The sequence below is a fragment of the Mobula birostris genome, chromosome 1, assembly GCF_030028105.1.
Source record: "Mobula birostris isolate sMobBir1 chromosome 1, sMobBir1.hap1, whole genome shotgun sequence".
In the NCBI taxonomy this organism is placed as follows: Eukaryota; Metazoa; Chordata; class Chondrichthyes; order Myliobatiformes; family Myliobatidae; genus Mobula; species Mobula birostris.
This window is the reverse complement of record NC_092370.1, coordinates 31,288,314-31,303,031: the sequence shown is the minus strand read 5'-3', so window position 1 is coordinate 31,303,031 and position 14,718 is coordinate 31,288,314. Positions and strand designations below refer to the sequence as shown.

Sequence of the window (14,718 nt, the reverse complement as noted above, 5' to 3'; positions counted from 1 at the left end):
TTCAAAGGTTCAAAGGTCTAATTTAATATCAGAGAAATGTATACAATATACATCCTGAAATGCTTTTTCTTCGCAAACATCCACAAAAACAGAGGAGTGCCCCAAAGAATGAATGACAGTTGAATGTAAAAAGCCCAAAGTCCCCCCCAGCTCCCCTCCCTCCTGTGCGTAGGTGGCAGCAAGCAACGATCCCCCATCCCCCACCAGCAAAAAAAAAAGCATCAGCACCCACCACCGAGCACTCAAGCGTGAGCAAGGCAGTAGTAAAGACACAGACTTGCAGTTACCCCAAAGACTTCACATTTCACCTGGCTCTCTCGACACAGCACAGGCGCGCTCGCGCTCTCTCTCTCTCTGTCTCTGTCTCTGTCTCTGTCTCTGTCTCTCGCTCTCTCCCTAATAAGGGAGAAGGAGGTGTCTCCGTTTTCCCAGCAAGCAGGATGATATAACAAACAACTCGCTGGTTTACGATGTTAAAAGTCCATTACATCACTTTTTCCGAGCTCTATTTCCAAAAATCTCAAAGATCCTGAGTCTTTGGGCACATAGCAGTACAAACATAGATTTTCCGACTTCCCTGATGACCCATGGGTCTCCTGCTGTGACACTGACCCTCGATCCGCCCGTCACCAGAGCCCCGAGATCTTAGGCTTCCAAATCTGAGCCGGACTCTCAGGCCGAACCCTTGGCATGCCTAACAATGGCCAGTCCTGAAACCCCGAGAACTGGTCCCATTCCTGCAAAGAACTGAAGTTAGCATGTAACTCCAGGTCAGGGTCTTCAAAAGAACCCTGAAGGGAAAAATAAAGATAATAAAGATGGAAATAAAGCTGTTTCCGAAGATGCAAGTAAAGGAGTCGCTACTTAGCGCCATCTTAACTTCCACCCTATTTATCCACTCTATCCTTCCTAATTTGCCTCAAGACAGCAAACACCTCCTCCTATGTAATCTGTATCAGGTCCATGAAGTTGATGTCACTTTGCTTCACTTCTATAGACTCTGTGTCCATATCCTGAGTAAATACGGATGCAAAAAAAAGAATAATTTTAGATCTCCCCCATCTCTTTTGGCGCTACCCATGGATTACCATTTTGATCTTCCAGAGAATCAATTTTGTCTCTTGCAATCCTTTTGCTCTTAACGTATCTGTATAATCCCTAAGGATTCTCCTTTATCTTGTGTACTAGATCAACTTCATGCCTTCTTTTAGCCCTCCTGATTTCTTTCTTAAGTGTCTTCTTGTATTTCATAAGCACCTCATTTGTTCTTACCTGCCCCATACCTGCAATCCACCTCCTTTTTTTCTTAACCAGGGCCTCAATGTTTCTTGAAAACCAAGGTTCACTACACCTGTTATCATTGCCTTTTATTCTGACAGGCATATACAAGCTTGGTACTCTTAAAATATCACTTTTGAAGGCCTCCCATTTACTAAGTACACCATTAGCAGAAAACAGCTTGTCCCAATCCACAATTGCCAGATCCTTTTTGATACCATCAAAATTGCTTTCGCCAATTTACTATCTCAGCCCACAGTCCAAAGCTTTCTTTTTGCGTATTTACTCTGAAACTAATGGCATGGTGCTCACTTGATGAGAAGTGTTCCCCTACACAAATATCTGTCAACTGTCCTGTCTCATTCATAATAGCAGATCAAGTATTGCACACTCTCTCATTGTGACTTCTATATTGATTAAGGATATCTGATCAAACGAGAAGGTACATCAATGCCTACATAATGTACACCAATGCATGGTAGAGAAAGCATTTGAAATGTGTATGTGCCAATCATGATGCTAATCCAAATTAATCACATCTGCTGCACATGTTTGATATCCCTCCATTCCCTCCCTTTCCAAGTGGCCTCTTAATCTGACTCCGGAAAAGATCGATAATTGGTTGCTTTGCCCATTGAGTTGCTGCTGAGGCTACTGAGAACTGGAAGCCTTTTTGCTGGAGGCCTTCATGGATTAGGTAGCATATTTCAGCCAGATTCCTTTCTATTCCCATGATTCCCTCAGTGCAGCTGCTTATTCAGGGTTTAGTGACTCACTTTATTACCTATGGTGTTTATTCTGTGAGTTGTATGTCTTCTCTGGCCTTTAACCTCCTGGGCTGTGTTCTCTCCTTGTAACTGTTTTACCGCCAATGGCCTTTGTACTTGTTCCAGAATACTCCTTTAACCTGGTTAATTATAGGTGTGGCCATCAGTTCAATACTCTTTCTGCCTTTATAGTGATAGTCACCATCTTCTTTAAACGCTGTCTTTTTCCTGGCTGACATTTAATAATCTATTGTCATATGTTCTCCTCTTTACCCCAAATGTGTTTCAAAGAGAAACAATTCTCACAGTGAAGACAAATAGACTATATGGCCCACATTTATCCACATTGGCATTGCAGCACAGAAAGTATAATCTAAAAAATGACACAACTGATTTTTATTCAAGTAGTAAGTTTGATTCAGGAAGATATGAAGATTATATCTGAGCATGACAGAGTGGGGTACTCTTTTAGGAATTTATTTTTTTATGAATGTAACCTTGTAGATAAGACAAGATTTTTTTTTATCAGAATAACAGTTGCTTTTAAAATTATTGGATGAGGCAGAACACAGAATGTTGAACAAATGTAGGTTTAATCGTTGAAGAGATAAGATATATGAAACTTTCCTGGTTCTATTTCATGGTGTAATGCAAAATCTGATAAGACATGTTAGATTGTGCCTGTTATCAATGTTTTCTGAAGAAAGCATTTTTCACTATCTTCAATACAAACTGTACAAAGTACTTTATAGTTCTTCATTTGGAGTTATGTTTACCTTCCAAGTTCAGCAGACTGAGCAATATTGTGTTACCCAGCATTCAATAAAAAATGAACTTGTAGTTTCTGGCATTATTATTTTACCTTTAAATTCTATTTTAATAATGGTCTATTAATGTAGAAGTGAGTGTAGCTTTTGAGTGAACCCCAGCTAGCACAGAATTGACAGTCATAATTGTTTTGTTCCTGATTGTGGACAATCTATGTCAATATGCTTTATGTTGGTAAGATGCAAAGAAAACAACATGCAGTTTAAATTTTATGAAGTTAAAATTGAGATGGTGCCATTACCACAAAATAAACATCATGTGCTTTATAACAATAATTTAGTAATCAAAGTATCCCTGCTTTAGAACACCTTGAGTTTCTTCAAGTTCATTGTATTGTAGAAAATATTTCAGTATTTTCTTTCACCTTTCTTTCTCTTTTTAACTCTCTATGTCCTGGTAGGCTGCAAGTAAACCCATCCATTAGATTGATGTTTACCAAACAGCCAAAAAGATACGATAAGAGAAAATGGTATACACCACTTTAACTTTACAGAGAGAATATTTGTCTGCCTCATTTTGTTTCCTAATTTAAGTGTCAATATTTGTGCTATGTCCTTGCAAAGTTCAGTAGGTCAAGCAGCTAGTAGATCCTGTGCACTTGAACCTTATAAATATTTTCACTTTGGCCATATTTTGCATTTAAATATAACAAATATTATAAAATAAAATCCTCTTTTGAAGTGTCTAATGTAATTAGAAAGTCAGTAGCTATTGCTGACTTTCAATATCGAATGATAGTCACTAAAAAAAAGTACCATAAACATCATAACCTCATTTAGATAGACTTGGTCAAGAAGCCGCTATTAGCATAACTGTGCAGAATGAGTGCGTAAATTCAAGGACTCCTCCCATTCCATTGCATAAAAGTTATACAAGCAGATCACGTAGTTTGTTGTAGACAGCATTTCAAAATTCTGAATATGCATCAGACAATCTAGTGGATGATCCTGTTGGATAGTGGGACTGCTAAGAGAGAGCTCTATGTACAATCATAATGAAGCTGTCTGGATCGTTTTTGGATATGGACATGGCAAATTATAGTGAGGCTTTGGATTCATCTTATGCTACTTTGGAGTTTGAAAATATGCAGTTGCTGTACAGTGCCCAAGGTAAGTTATAGGAGTTGATTGATGCTACGTTACTTGGGTATGAAGATCAACAGACTGATGTAAAGTTTTTTAAAAAAAGGAAGTAAGTTATATAAAGGATTGAAAAATTAAAGAAACTTTATGACTAGCAAGTAATGGTAGCTATGTTTCACTTTTAATGAATGAGCACATTTAGTAATGTTGTGACTCTAGGTGCATTTTTAAATAATATGCCACTAATTTTCAGATAGTCGATTAGAGTCAGAAGATTAAAGCCTGTTCCATTTATCTGTCTATTCATTTTAGTCTTTCAACAGCAGCAGAAAAAAAACAGGTTAATACATACTTCTGAGTCAAAACTTGATTCATTTTCTGAAGTCATTAACTGTCGTTAGAGCAGACCCATTTTACATTCTTTGTAAGATGAAACAGTATATTTTTTCCATAGCTTAAACCTTCCTTTTGGACGATGAAAAGTGAAAGGTAATAGAGCCCAGTGACCTAATGTTAACTAATTAATAAACTCATCATTTTCTCTCTTCATTGATTATCTAACTGACATAAAATAGTAACTACTTTTTTTTACTGATTAAGTACAGGATTATCTTTGCCTGTGTATGTACATTAACATTGATTTCAGATCATTGGTGATATAAAGGCTTGTGTAATGTAAGTGACAAATTGACTGGTGGTAATAGTAGTAAATGCCAACTTAGTGCTTTTGCTTGAAATCCCTCAGTTAATTTGTTAATTTTTGAAGATATCACGCATACCTAAAGTAATGCTTTGATATTTGAATGGAAGGGACTGAGTTGAAGTTAAGAATAATTAAATTCTGCAAACTTTTCCTAATTTCAAAGGAGAAATTCTATAAATTCTAGATTGTGATCCACATGATATTGTAGTCCTGCAACATTAGATGTTGTTCTATGCTTGATATTATATTGTTTAAGAGGAATTATTTGTTGGCAAATATACAGTACTTGTCATTTAAGAAATCATTTATGGTTACTTGTTAGAAGACAGCAGATAATTTTGTAACTGTGCCAATGCCAGTCTTAATCATTTCCATTTGAAAGCATGCTTGGAGTTCTACCTTTGCCCCTTTTGATTATCACAATTGAAAGGCAAAGCGCATGCCTGCTACTTAGCTTTGTATTAAATTACAAATTATATTTTATTATCTTTTTTGATTTCTCCATCCCTAAATCCCCATGCAATTTGCCTAAATTGAATTACTGCAAAATGATACAATTTTATCTAAATACATTGATTTCTGAAAGAGGTTTGCTCTTGCACATTTTGATGTGTTTCATTACATATAGTTGCCTATGTGATCAAAGAATAACTGAGAGCAAAATTAATGTCCAAGGGAATCCTTTTGTTTCGGAGAATACAAAGAGGCTCATCAAAATAATAAAGGCATTTGATAACTCAGTTTGTACTGTAAAGTGGCAGCACACACTAATTGAAATGGGAAAAGAAGATGACGGGTGTCTGTTAGCAAGCTTTTTCATAGCTTTGTAAATATGCTGCCTGCTAAGTATAGCTGGATTGATCGTTTATTCCTTCTTTCCTCAGATACTTCTCCATCAGCGACAAACACAATGAATACATCAGACAGTGGAATAAACTCTCTGTGTGCAATCTGTGGGGACCGAGCCACAGGCAAACACTATGGTGCCTCCAGTTGTGATGGATGCAAGGGTTTCTTCAGGCGAAGCATAAGGAAGAGCCATGTGTACTCGTGCAGGTACGGACCTCCAATCTCGTGCTAGTGCTGCATCGACACTGCCAATTGACCCGGAGTAATACACGGACAGATCTTCTGATTGAACCTTAGTTCTTAAATAAGCTTGACGAGTGCTGGGAAGGTAGGAATTATCAGGAGAGGAACCCATCTTCAGAATGATTATTAATTTATGGACAGTGTTTTGCTCAGATTAATTTTTACAGTGTGAAGATGTTGGGGTGGAAAGTTATTTTTGGACAGTGATACTACATTGCTATTAATGTATTAGTTGCCTGATGTACAATACACTGTCTTGTCCTGCTACTGAGTCTACCCACTCCTGTCTGAAACAGAACCAGTATGTTTTCAGCCTTATTGTAGCATCATTAAATGAGTTTTGAATCACAAATTCATCTAATAATACTTCTGTAACATTGCAAACTTCCTCCCTGCTTCAGTACATCTTCTGATGAAACCTTTACTTGAACTTTGTACACCTACACTGGCCCACTCCAATTCTCCTACCTGCCCCTTGTTGATCTACTTACAACTCTTGTCCCGATCCTAACTTTACCAAGTTCCATTCTTTCTTCACTTTATTGTATGTCTCATGATCTATGTTAACCTCATTTAAGAAATATCTTGATATAAAAATTCTGTATCTTGTTTTCAACCTATCCTTCTGAAGTCTGTGAATTCCTCCAGCCTTAAAACTCTTCAGGGAAATCAATACTTCTCATGTACTTACCTCTTAATTATCGTTGAGTTTAATCAAACTGGCACTGGTAATCTGCCTTCAACTTCCAAAGTACTCATTTCTAGAATTACCCTTTTAGTCACTTTAACTCTCTTCACTCACTTGAAACCTACGTATTTGACCAAATACATAGTGGGCAGTTTTGGTCTCCTTATTTAAGAAAGGATGTGCTGACGTTGGAAAGGGTACAGAGAAGATTCACTAGAATGATTCCGGGAATGAGAGGGTTAACATATGAGGAACGTTTGTCCGCTCTTGGACTGTATTCCTTGGAGTTTAGAAGAATGAGGGGAGACCTCATAGAAACATTTCGAATGTTAAAGGGCATGGACAGAGTGGATGTGGCAAAGTTGTTTCCCATGATGGGGCAGTCTAGTACGAGAGGGCATGACTTAAGGGCGCCCATTCAGAACAGAAATGTGAAGAAATCTTTTTAGTCAGAGGGTGGTGAATCTATGGAATTTGTTGCCACGGGCAGCAGTGGAGGCCAAGTCATTGGGTGTATTTAAGGCAGAGATTGATAGGTATCTGAGTAGCCAGGGCATCAAAGGTTATGGTGAGAACCGGGGGAGTGGGACTAAATAGGCGAATGGATCAGCTCATGATAAGATGGCGTAGCAGACTCGATGGGCTGATTCGCCTACTTCTGCTGCTTTGTCTTATGGTCTTATGATCAAAGCTTTGGTCATCTGCCCTGGTACCTCTTTATGTAGGTTGGAATCGTTTGCTGTTTGTTAATGTTTCCATGTGTTGCTTATAACTTTTTGGATGCTCGAAGTTCTATATAAATGAAAGTCCATGTCATTCTTCATGCAACAGCACCTTCTGAATAGTTTTGTTTTATTCCCCATGAAAATTTCAGGCTTCTGCATGAATGCTCCAATGTTGGACACCCCATGGTGTCCAGTGACAGAGTGTGAAACCAGCTGCAGTTCCCCAGCATTTACACTGGGGAGCCTGCCAGTTGGAGCCGTGCCAGACTGAACCTGCCACAGGTTCATACATTTCAATAGAAAAGAGTAACTACAAAGGAGAAGAGCTTTTTAATTTTTTTTCTTGAAGTACACTTGCAAAAACATTTTTGCACATTTTATATTTCTGTTGTTTTTAAGCTTTTTAAGAATTTGACTTTTGTCTTAATCTTAATGAGTTAAGATATTTATTCTTGCACTAGTTCTTTCACATTGCTTTGGATGTTATAGATTTTGAGGTATGTCTTCCCTGAAGAAGTTTAAATCACCTCTTTGATGGAAGTTCAGTGAGAACTTCTCTCACTGCTTCCCCTGTGTTCTGTGTGATTCTCCAAGTCTTCAATCATATGCTCAGTCACTCATTCCTCACCTATCACCTGCAAGCTTTTGAATCCCAATGATATCTATTGTTCAGCTTAGCCAACTAGTAAAAGTATTCCCATGAATGAAAATCAAAAAAAGAAAATCTGTAGAAGGAAGAAATCTAAAATGTCAAAAGAGAAATAGTCAATGTTTTGGATATGCAACCCTTTATCAGAACTGATAGAGAAAATCACGAATTAACTTTCAGTAGAAAGAAGGTGAGGGACAGGTGAATGGAGCAAAGGGAATGTCTGTGATAGGATGGGTAGAAATGACTTAATTAAAGCAGTTCCAGGCACTTTAAGTTTATGGTCTGCATAATGTGTTGTTAATGGTAAGGTTGCGAGACCTCCTCAGCTGGCCAGACTTCTACAAGTGGTAAGAAAGACTGAGGAAATGTGGTACTAAAACAGATAACTGAAAATGCTGGAAAAATTCAGCATATCAGGCATATTCTATAGAAAAAGGTACAGTTAATGCTTCAAATGATGGACCATTCATCAGGCTGGAGAAAGGGAAAAAGCAAGTTAGTCTTGGTTTCAGAGAATTGTGTGTGTGTTGGTGGGGGTAGTTAGTTGTGGTGTAACAAAGGGAATATCTCTGATTGGACAATGGATCACATTAAGACGCTAGGCCTGCATAAGTTGTTGCTAATGTAGTTCTGGCTTCCTGGAGCATTTCCAGCTGTTCTGAGATGGTGCTCAGTCTTGTGACAATATCGCTACTGGCTAAGTCCTTTCACTACACAGGGTCTTGCCACTTAGGATTGGAAAGGTATTGGCAGCAAATTCCAGTCCAGAATTTCTTAAAGTAAATAATTCTGCCATGCAAATAGCAACAGATTGATGATATGTGTTATTCTTGAACAAAGAAAATGTAGGTATAAATTTTAGGTTAAATCTTGTAGGGAGGAAGTGCAAATAAGCTAGTCATGCTGTTACATATTTGTGTGCCACAGGCTTCTAGTCACAAATGTAAATACATCCCAGCACGAGTTATGGAAATGAAAGTAAGTTGAAGAAAAATAAATGGAGCAGAAGCTGGTTCACCTTACTTAGGAAAGTTGTTAAGAATCAGAGTGCAGCAAGTTAACATTAATACTCAGAGGAAAAAAATGAGATCTCACTGAGTGGGTTGACATTGCAACTGTGGAATAAGTAATTATAACTCATCCTCCTTCCTTAGGCTATGCCTAGAGAGCTGATGCTCACAGGCCTCAGGTCTGGGGTACAGCACCAGCATTGTATGGGGTGGGGGGGGCAGGGGTGAAAGAGAATAGAATCAGATCCAACACTGCTTGAAATGTTTGTTTGGCAGAAGCAAGTTGTATTGTGTTTGACTCCAGACCCCTGTAACGTTCATGGACTCAGGGTTTTGGACTATATTTTGCTTTGTGTGACTTGTATTTTACTGATATCTTATATGTGCCTTGTGCTATGTGTGACTGTTGGTGCAGTGCTTCACACCTTGACCCTGGAGTAATGCTGCTCCATCTAGCTGTATTCACGAGTATTCGTGTGTGGTTGAATAAAAATTAAACTTGTACTTGAAGGTAATAGTCAGAAAAACCAGTGTCTTAAGCTTGAGAGTTGGCTCAGTCCAGCATTGTACAGTGAAGTACAGATTTATTAAGTGAGTGAGCATTTCACTCTTTGGGGGCTGGAAATATACAACAGGTCCTCCTTTGGAAGCTATGTCCACAAACCTGAGTTTGGCTGGAGTATGTGGAGTGCAGCTTCAGCAAAATTTCATGATTGGAAGACCACAAGAACCTAAGATGTAGGAGCAGAATTAGGCAATTTGGCCCATTAAATCTGTCCCACCATTCAATCATATCTTATTTTTTTCAACCCCATTCTCCTATCACTTCCCTGCAACACTTAACCTCCATATCAATCTAGACCTACCTCAGGATGTACCTAATAAAGTGGCCACTGAGTGCTGTCCGTGGTCTTCTGCTGCTGTAGCCCATCCATGTCAAAGTCTGATTCTATTGTGCATTCAGAGACGCTCTTTTGGATACTGCTGTTGTAACATGTGGCTATCTGAGCTGCTGTTGCTGTTCTGTCAGCTTGAACCATTCTGCTCTGAGCTCTCTCATTAACAACACGTTTTCGCCCACAGAACTACCACTCACCGGATGCTTTAGATTTTTCACACCATTCTCTGTAAATTCTAGAGACTGTTGTGCGTGAAAACACCAGAAGATCAACAATTTATGAGGTACTCAAACCATCCCGCCTGGCACCAAATATCATTCCATGGTCATAGTCACTTAGAACACGTTTCTTTCCCCATTCTGATGTTTGCTCTGAGTACCGACTGAACCTCATGACTTTGCCTGCAAGCTTTTATGCATTGAGTTGCTGTCACATGATAGACTAATTAGCTATTTGCATTAACAAGCTGGTATACCAGGTCTATCAAATAAAGTGGCTACTGAATTTATCAAGCCCTGACTTAAACACCAATGACTTGACCGCCAAATCCCTCCATGGCAACAAATTCCATCGCCACCCTCTGGCTAAAGAAATTCCTCCTCTTCCCAGTTTTGAAGGAAAGGGAGGTTCAATCTAGTGTAGTTTGAAGGGTGTTAGGTTGAAGAAAGTTTCAATCCAGTACAGTTTGAATCGTGTCAGGCTGGAATATCGGACCCAGCAGTTCTTTAAATTCTTTAGCTTATTTTCATTATTTAAATGTTGGTGCAATAGCATTAATTGAATGGCAAGGATTTGGAAGCTATCATGTTGGAAAGATTGGCTAAATGTAAAGACTGAAAGAAGACTGAATGGAAACTGTGCTGGTTAAGGGTTATGCTTCGAAATCAACATTGTTTGAATGGTGGTATGTTGGTACTGCTAGTGTTTAAAGTGTGGGTGATTGGAAATGATAGGTGAAGGGGTTGATCCAGCGTTGCTTGAAGGGGTGAAATCACAACCAGTGTCATTTGAGTAACTGGAGATCGGAATTGAAGGGTGGCATTTTGGCACCCATTTAAAAAAAAGTCTCACTAAGTAAATGGACCAGTGCGATCTGTGGTGGCCAGTGCAATCATGTTCGCTGTTGTGTGCTGGGGCAGCAGGCTGAGGGTAGCAGACACCAACAGAATCAACAAACTCATTCGTAAGGCCAGTGATGTTGTGGGGATGGAACTGGACTCTCTGACGGTGGTGTCTGAAAAGAGGATGCTGTCAACGTTGCATGCCATCTTGGACAAAGTCTCCCATCCACTACTTAATGTACTGGGTGCGCACAGGAGTACATTCAGCCAGAGACTCATTCCACCAAGATGCAACACAGAGCATCATAGGAAGTCATTTCTGCCTGTGGCCATCAAACTTTACAACTCCTCCCTTGGAGGGTCAGACACCCTGAGCCAATAGGCTGGTCCTGGACTTATTTCCTGGCATAATTTACGTATTACTATTTAACTATTTATGGTTTTATTACTATTTAATTATTTATGGTGCAACTGTAACGAAAACCAATTTCCCCTGGGATCAATAAATTATGACTATGACATTGCACCATTTCAGAACTGTAAGTTGTACTGGTTTGCCTTTCTTCCATAGTGCACAGCTCTCCTCCATTAGATTCCTTCTACTTCAGCTGTTTCAAAGAAAATTTATTATCAAAATCACCCAATACTATCCTGAGATTTATTGTTGCAGGCATTCACAGTAGAATAAAGATGTACAATAGAATCAATGAGAAACTATACACAAAGCTGGACTAGCAGCCAAAGTGCAAAAGGAGCCAAGCTATGCAAATACAAAAAAAAGAAACAATATTAATAATAATAAATGACCTCTTCCATCTCTTCCCTCCCAGCTTCTTACTTTATCCCCATTCCCCCACCCACCCACCTTGCCACTCACCTGTTCTCACCTTTCACTTACCTGCTTAGAGCTTTGCAGATTTTTTGCTATTGAATAAAACTTACATCCGGTATTGAGGTGTTTGCTGAGCTTGGCAATTATCTTGCAGATGTTTCCTCACCAGTTGAGGTGACGTTTTCAGCGTGTAGTTGATGGTGATTCTCTTTGTTAGTGACCACCTTCACCTAGTCTCACCTGGTCCTGATGAAGGGTCTCAGCCCAAAATGTTGACTACTTACTCCTCTCCATAGATGCTACTTGACCTGCTGAGTTCCTCCAGCATTTTGTGTGTGTTACTCTGGTCTCACCTATCACCTAACAGCTTGTGCTCTTTCCCTTCTACTCCCCTCCCCACCCCACCCCCTACCTTCTTATTCAGGCTCCTGGCACCTTCCTTTCCAGTCCTGACAAAAGGTGTCAGCCCAAAATGTCGACAGTTTATTCTCCCACATCGATGCTGCCTGACTTGCTGAGTTCCTCCAGCATTGTGTGTGTTGCTTAAGATTTCTAGTATCTGCAGAATCTCTTGAGTTTATGATTTTCTTTTGTGCCTGAGAGCTCTGTACACTGGCTGGAGTGCGGGTGTCAGCACTGGCACTTTTTGAAAGACGTGGGGTTTGAATCAATGTTGTGTGAAGTGTGACCATTGAATACTGGCATTGGATGATGGGTGGGATTCAGTAAAGTTATCGTTTAAAGGGTGAGTGATTGGAAGAGACTGGGGGTCAGTCTTGCGTTGGTTGAGGGGTGGGGAATCAGAATCAAAATTGCTTGAAAGGGTGGGGGAGGTCAGGACTGGTATTGTTTCAAGAGTGGGGATCAAAACAGTCACCATTTCAAGCAGAGGTTCTCAACCTTTTCTCTGCCATGGACCCCTACCATTAACCAAGGGATCCGTGGATCCCAGGTTGGGAACTTCTGGTTAAAGAGAGGAGATCAAAACAAGGAACCTTTTTGGAGTTTGTGTTTCGGATTGGTGAATGGTGATTTAAAAACTATTATTATTTGAACCAACCTGGTAAGTTTTGAATATTGGGGCATTTATTGAAGAATCGTACATTGGAACAGACATTGTTTAAAGAGAGAGAAGTCAAAAACAGTACTATATGAATGGCCAGAATTGGGAATCACCTCTATTTGAATAGAAAGTGATTGTTAATGGAGTGTGGTTCAGAAATGCTTCTATCTAAATTATCTAAATGAAATTATATTGGTATTCTCACTATTTATATAGTGATACCTCCAAGCCAGCACAGTTGAAGGAATTGAGCAGATGGGACTATATTATTTCAAGAATGTAAGGATCAAAATTAAATTTTATGAAGGGTAAGGATTGGAACTGTATTCTTCAAAGGACGAGTGGTTGGAACTGGCCCTGGGACCCTGCACTGTGGTTGGGTTTTGGGATTTGGCATAGATATCTTTTGAGGGTGATTATTTGGAACTGGCGTTCTTTGAAGTATTGATGTGTTGTAATCAAAATGATGAGGAATGGGAAATGTACATAGGGAATGGTACTGTTGGAAGGGATGGAGTTCAAAACTAATTTTTTTGGAAGTGTAGGATGCCTCGTTTGATGACTTATGAGTTGGAACTAGCATTTCATGAAGTGTGGAGCAGTCTGTTTGAGTGCTGAATTATGATAAATGCTTGAGTGGTCATTGCTTGAAGAAAGCAGGATTAGAAAAGTCATGGTGATAAGATTGAGTACAGGATTCAGATCATTATACATTAAAGGGTTCGACTCAGAGCCAATATTGTGTCAAGTGTGGAACACTGGCAACCATCAGAAAACAGACCTCATTCAATGAACTATATAAGTGGTTCTTTCTGTGGCTGGGCCCAAGTTGTGGACAGCCGTCAGCAGGGTTCCCAACCTTTTTTTACGCTCTGAATGCCTACCATTAACTGAGGGGTTTGTGGATCCCAGGCTGAGAACCCCTGACTTACAGTGTGGCTGGAGAATGAGGCTTGGCAATGGCATTATACAATGGTAAGAGAACCTTAACCAGTATTATTTCACACCATGCAATGTGTGAGAGCCACTGCTCTAAACAGTTCAGTTCTAAAGAGTACAGAATAGGATCAAACATTGTTTGAAGGTGTTGATTGAAAGTTTAAGTTTCAGAATAGATATTCGTGGAAGGATGGCATGTCTTATTTGAAGATTGGTGAAATAGAGCTGGCACTATATGAAGATAAGGAGACAGGAGCCTGTCTATTTTTTTCAAGGGTGAAGATCAGAACTGATATTGTTTTAGGTTTGGAGCATTGTGACCATCATTGTTTGAAGATTAGCACTTCGGAATCAGTAATTTTTAAGAGGAAGGAATAGCACTTAGCTTACCTTGTAAGGTCCAAAGGTTTGCAGCATTTATATCAAGGACAGGGTTTGAGGAAGTGTTGCTTGATTGGTGGGGTGTGTAGGAAGTAGTATTGCTTGAGGGGTGGAAAGTTGGAATGTTCTTTGTTTGAAGGGTGGGTAAATCAAGGACTATTTTTGGAAATTATAGTAAATTGATATTATTTAAAGGTTAGTGGATTTGATCTGCTGATGTTTGAAAATCCATTTGGAATTTTGGAAACAGAATTATTTGAAGGTTGAGAATATATAAAAAATCTGTAGATGCTGAAAATTAAAAGTGAAAACAGAAATACTGTAAACACAACAGGGCAACTGGCATCGTTGGAAAGAGAAGCAGTTAATATTTCTAATTCAGAGAGTTGGCATATTTAGGTATAAAGAGGGTATTATGGGTATAAAGAGAAGGTGGTATGAGGAATTGATAAGGCATAGGGAATATTTGTTCTAGGATGAGACTGGGTTAATAAGGCAGTTAGAGGCTGGTTATCCTTTTTGTCTGGGTTACATTGCAGCTAGAAGCAAGATTGTGTCTGGTAGCTCAGACTAATTGACAGAAAAAAATATAGGGCAAAATTATACTAAAGTTGGAAAATTCACATTTTCAAGGTGGCTCAACTGAGACTTAAAAGTTGAAGGTTTGAGAACAGGCATTATTTGAAGAGGGATCGAAGCCAGATAGGTCAGGGAGATC

General features: G+C 39.3%; 1 protein-coding gene across 5 annotated transcripts in view; it reads left to right on the top strand.

Annotated features, from left to right (window-relative positions):
* Positions 1-14,718, top strand: part of LOC140195303 (hepatocyte nuclear factor 4-gamma-like) — a 183,392-nt gene that overhangs the window by 128,013 nt on the left and 40,661 nt on the right. For 3 of the 5 annotated variants that reach the window (XM_072253432.1, XM_072253424.1, XM_072253439.1), the window contains one exon: positions 5,543-5,714. In XM_072253432.1, the coding sequence (XP_072109533.1) occupies positions 5,569-5,714 (146 nt within the window). In that variant the 5' untranslated portion in view covers positions 5,543-5,568. Of the gene's footprint in view, positions 1-3,852; positions 3,983-5,542; positions 5,715-14,718 lie in introns of those variants that run through there. The other 2 variants (XM_072253415.1, XM_072253407.1) reach the window with 1 other exon arrangement.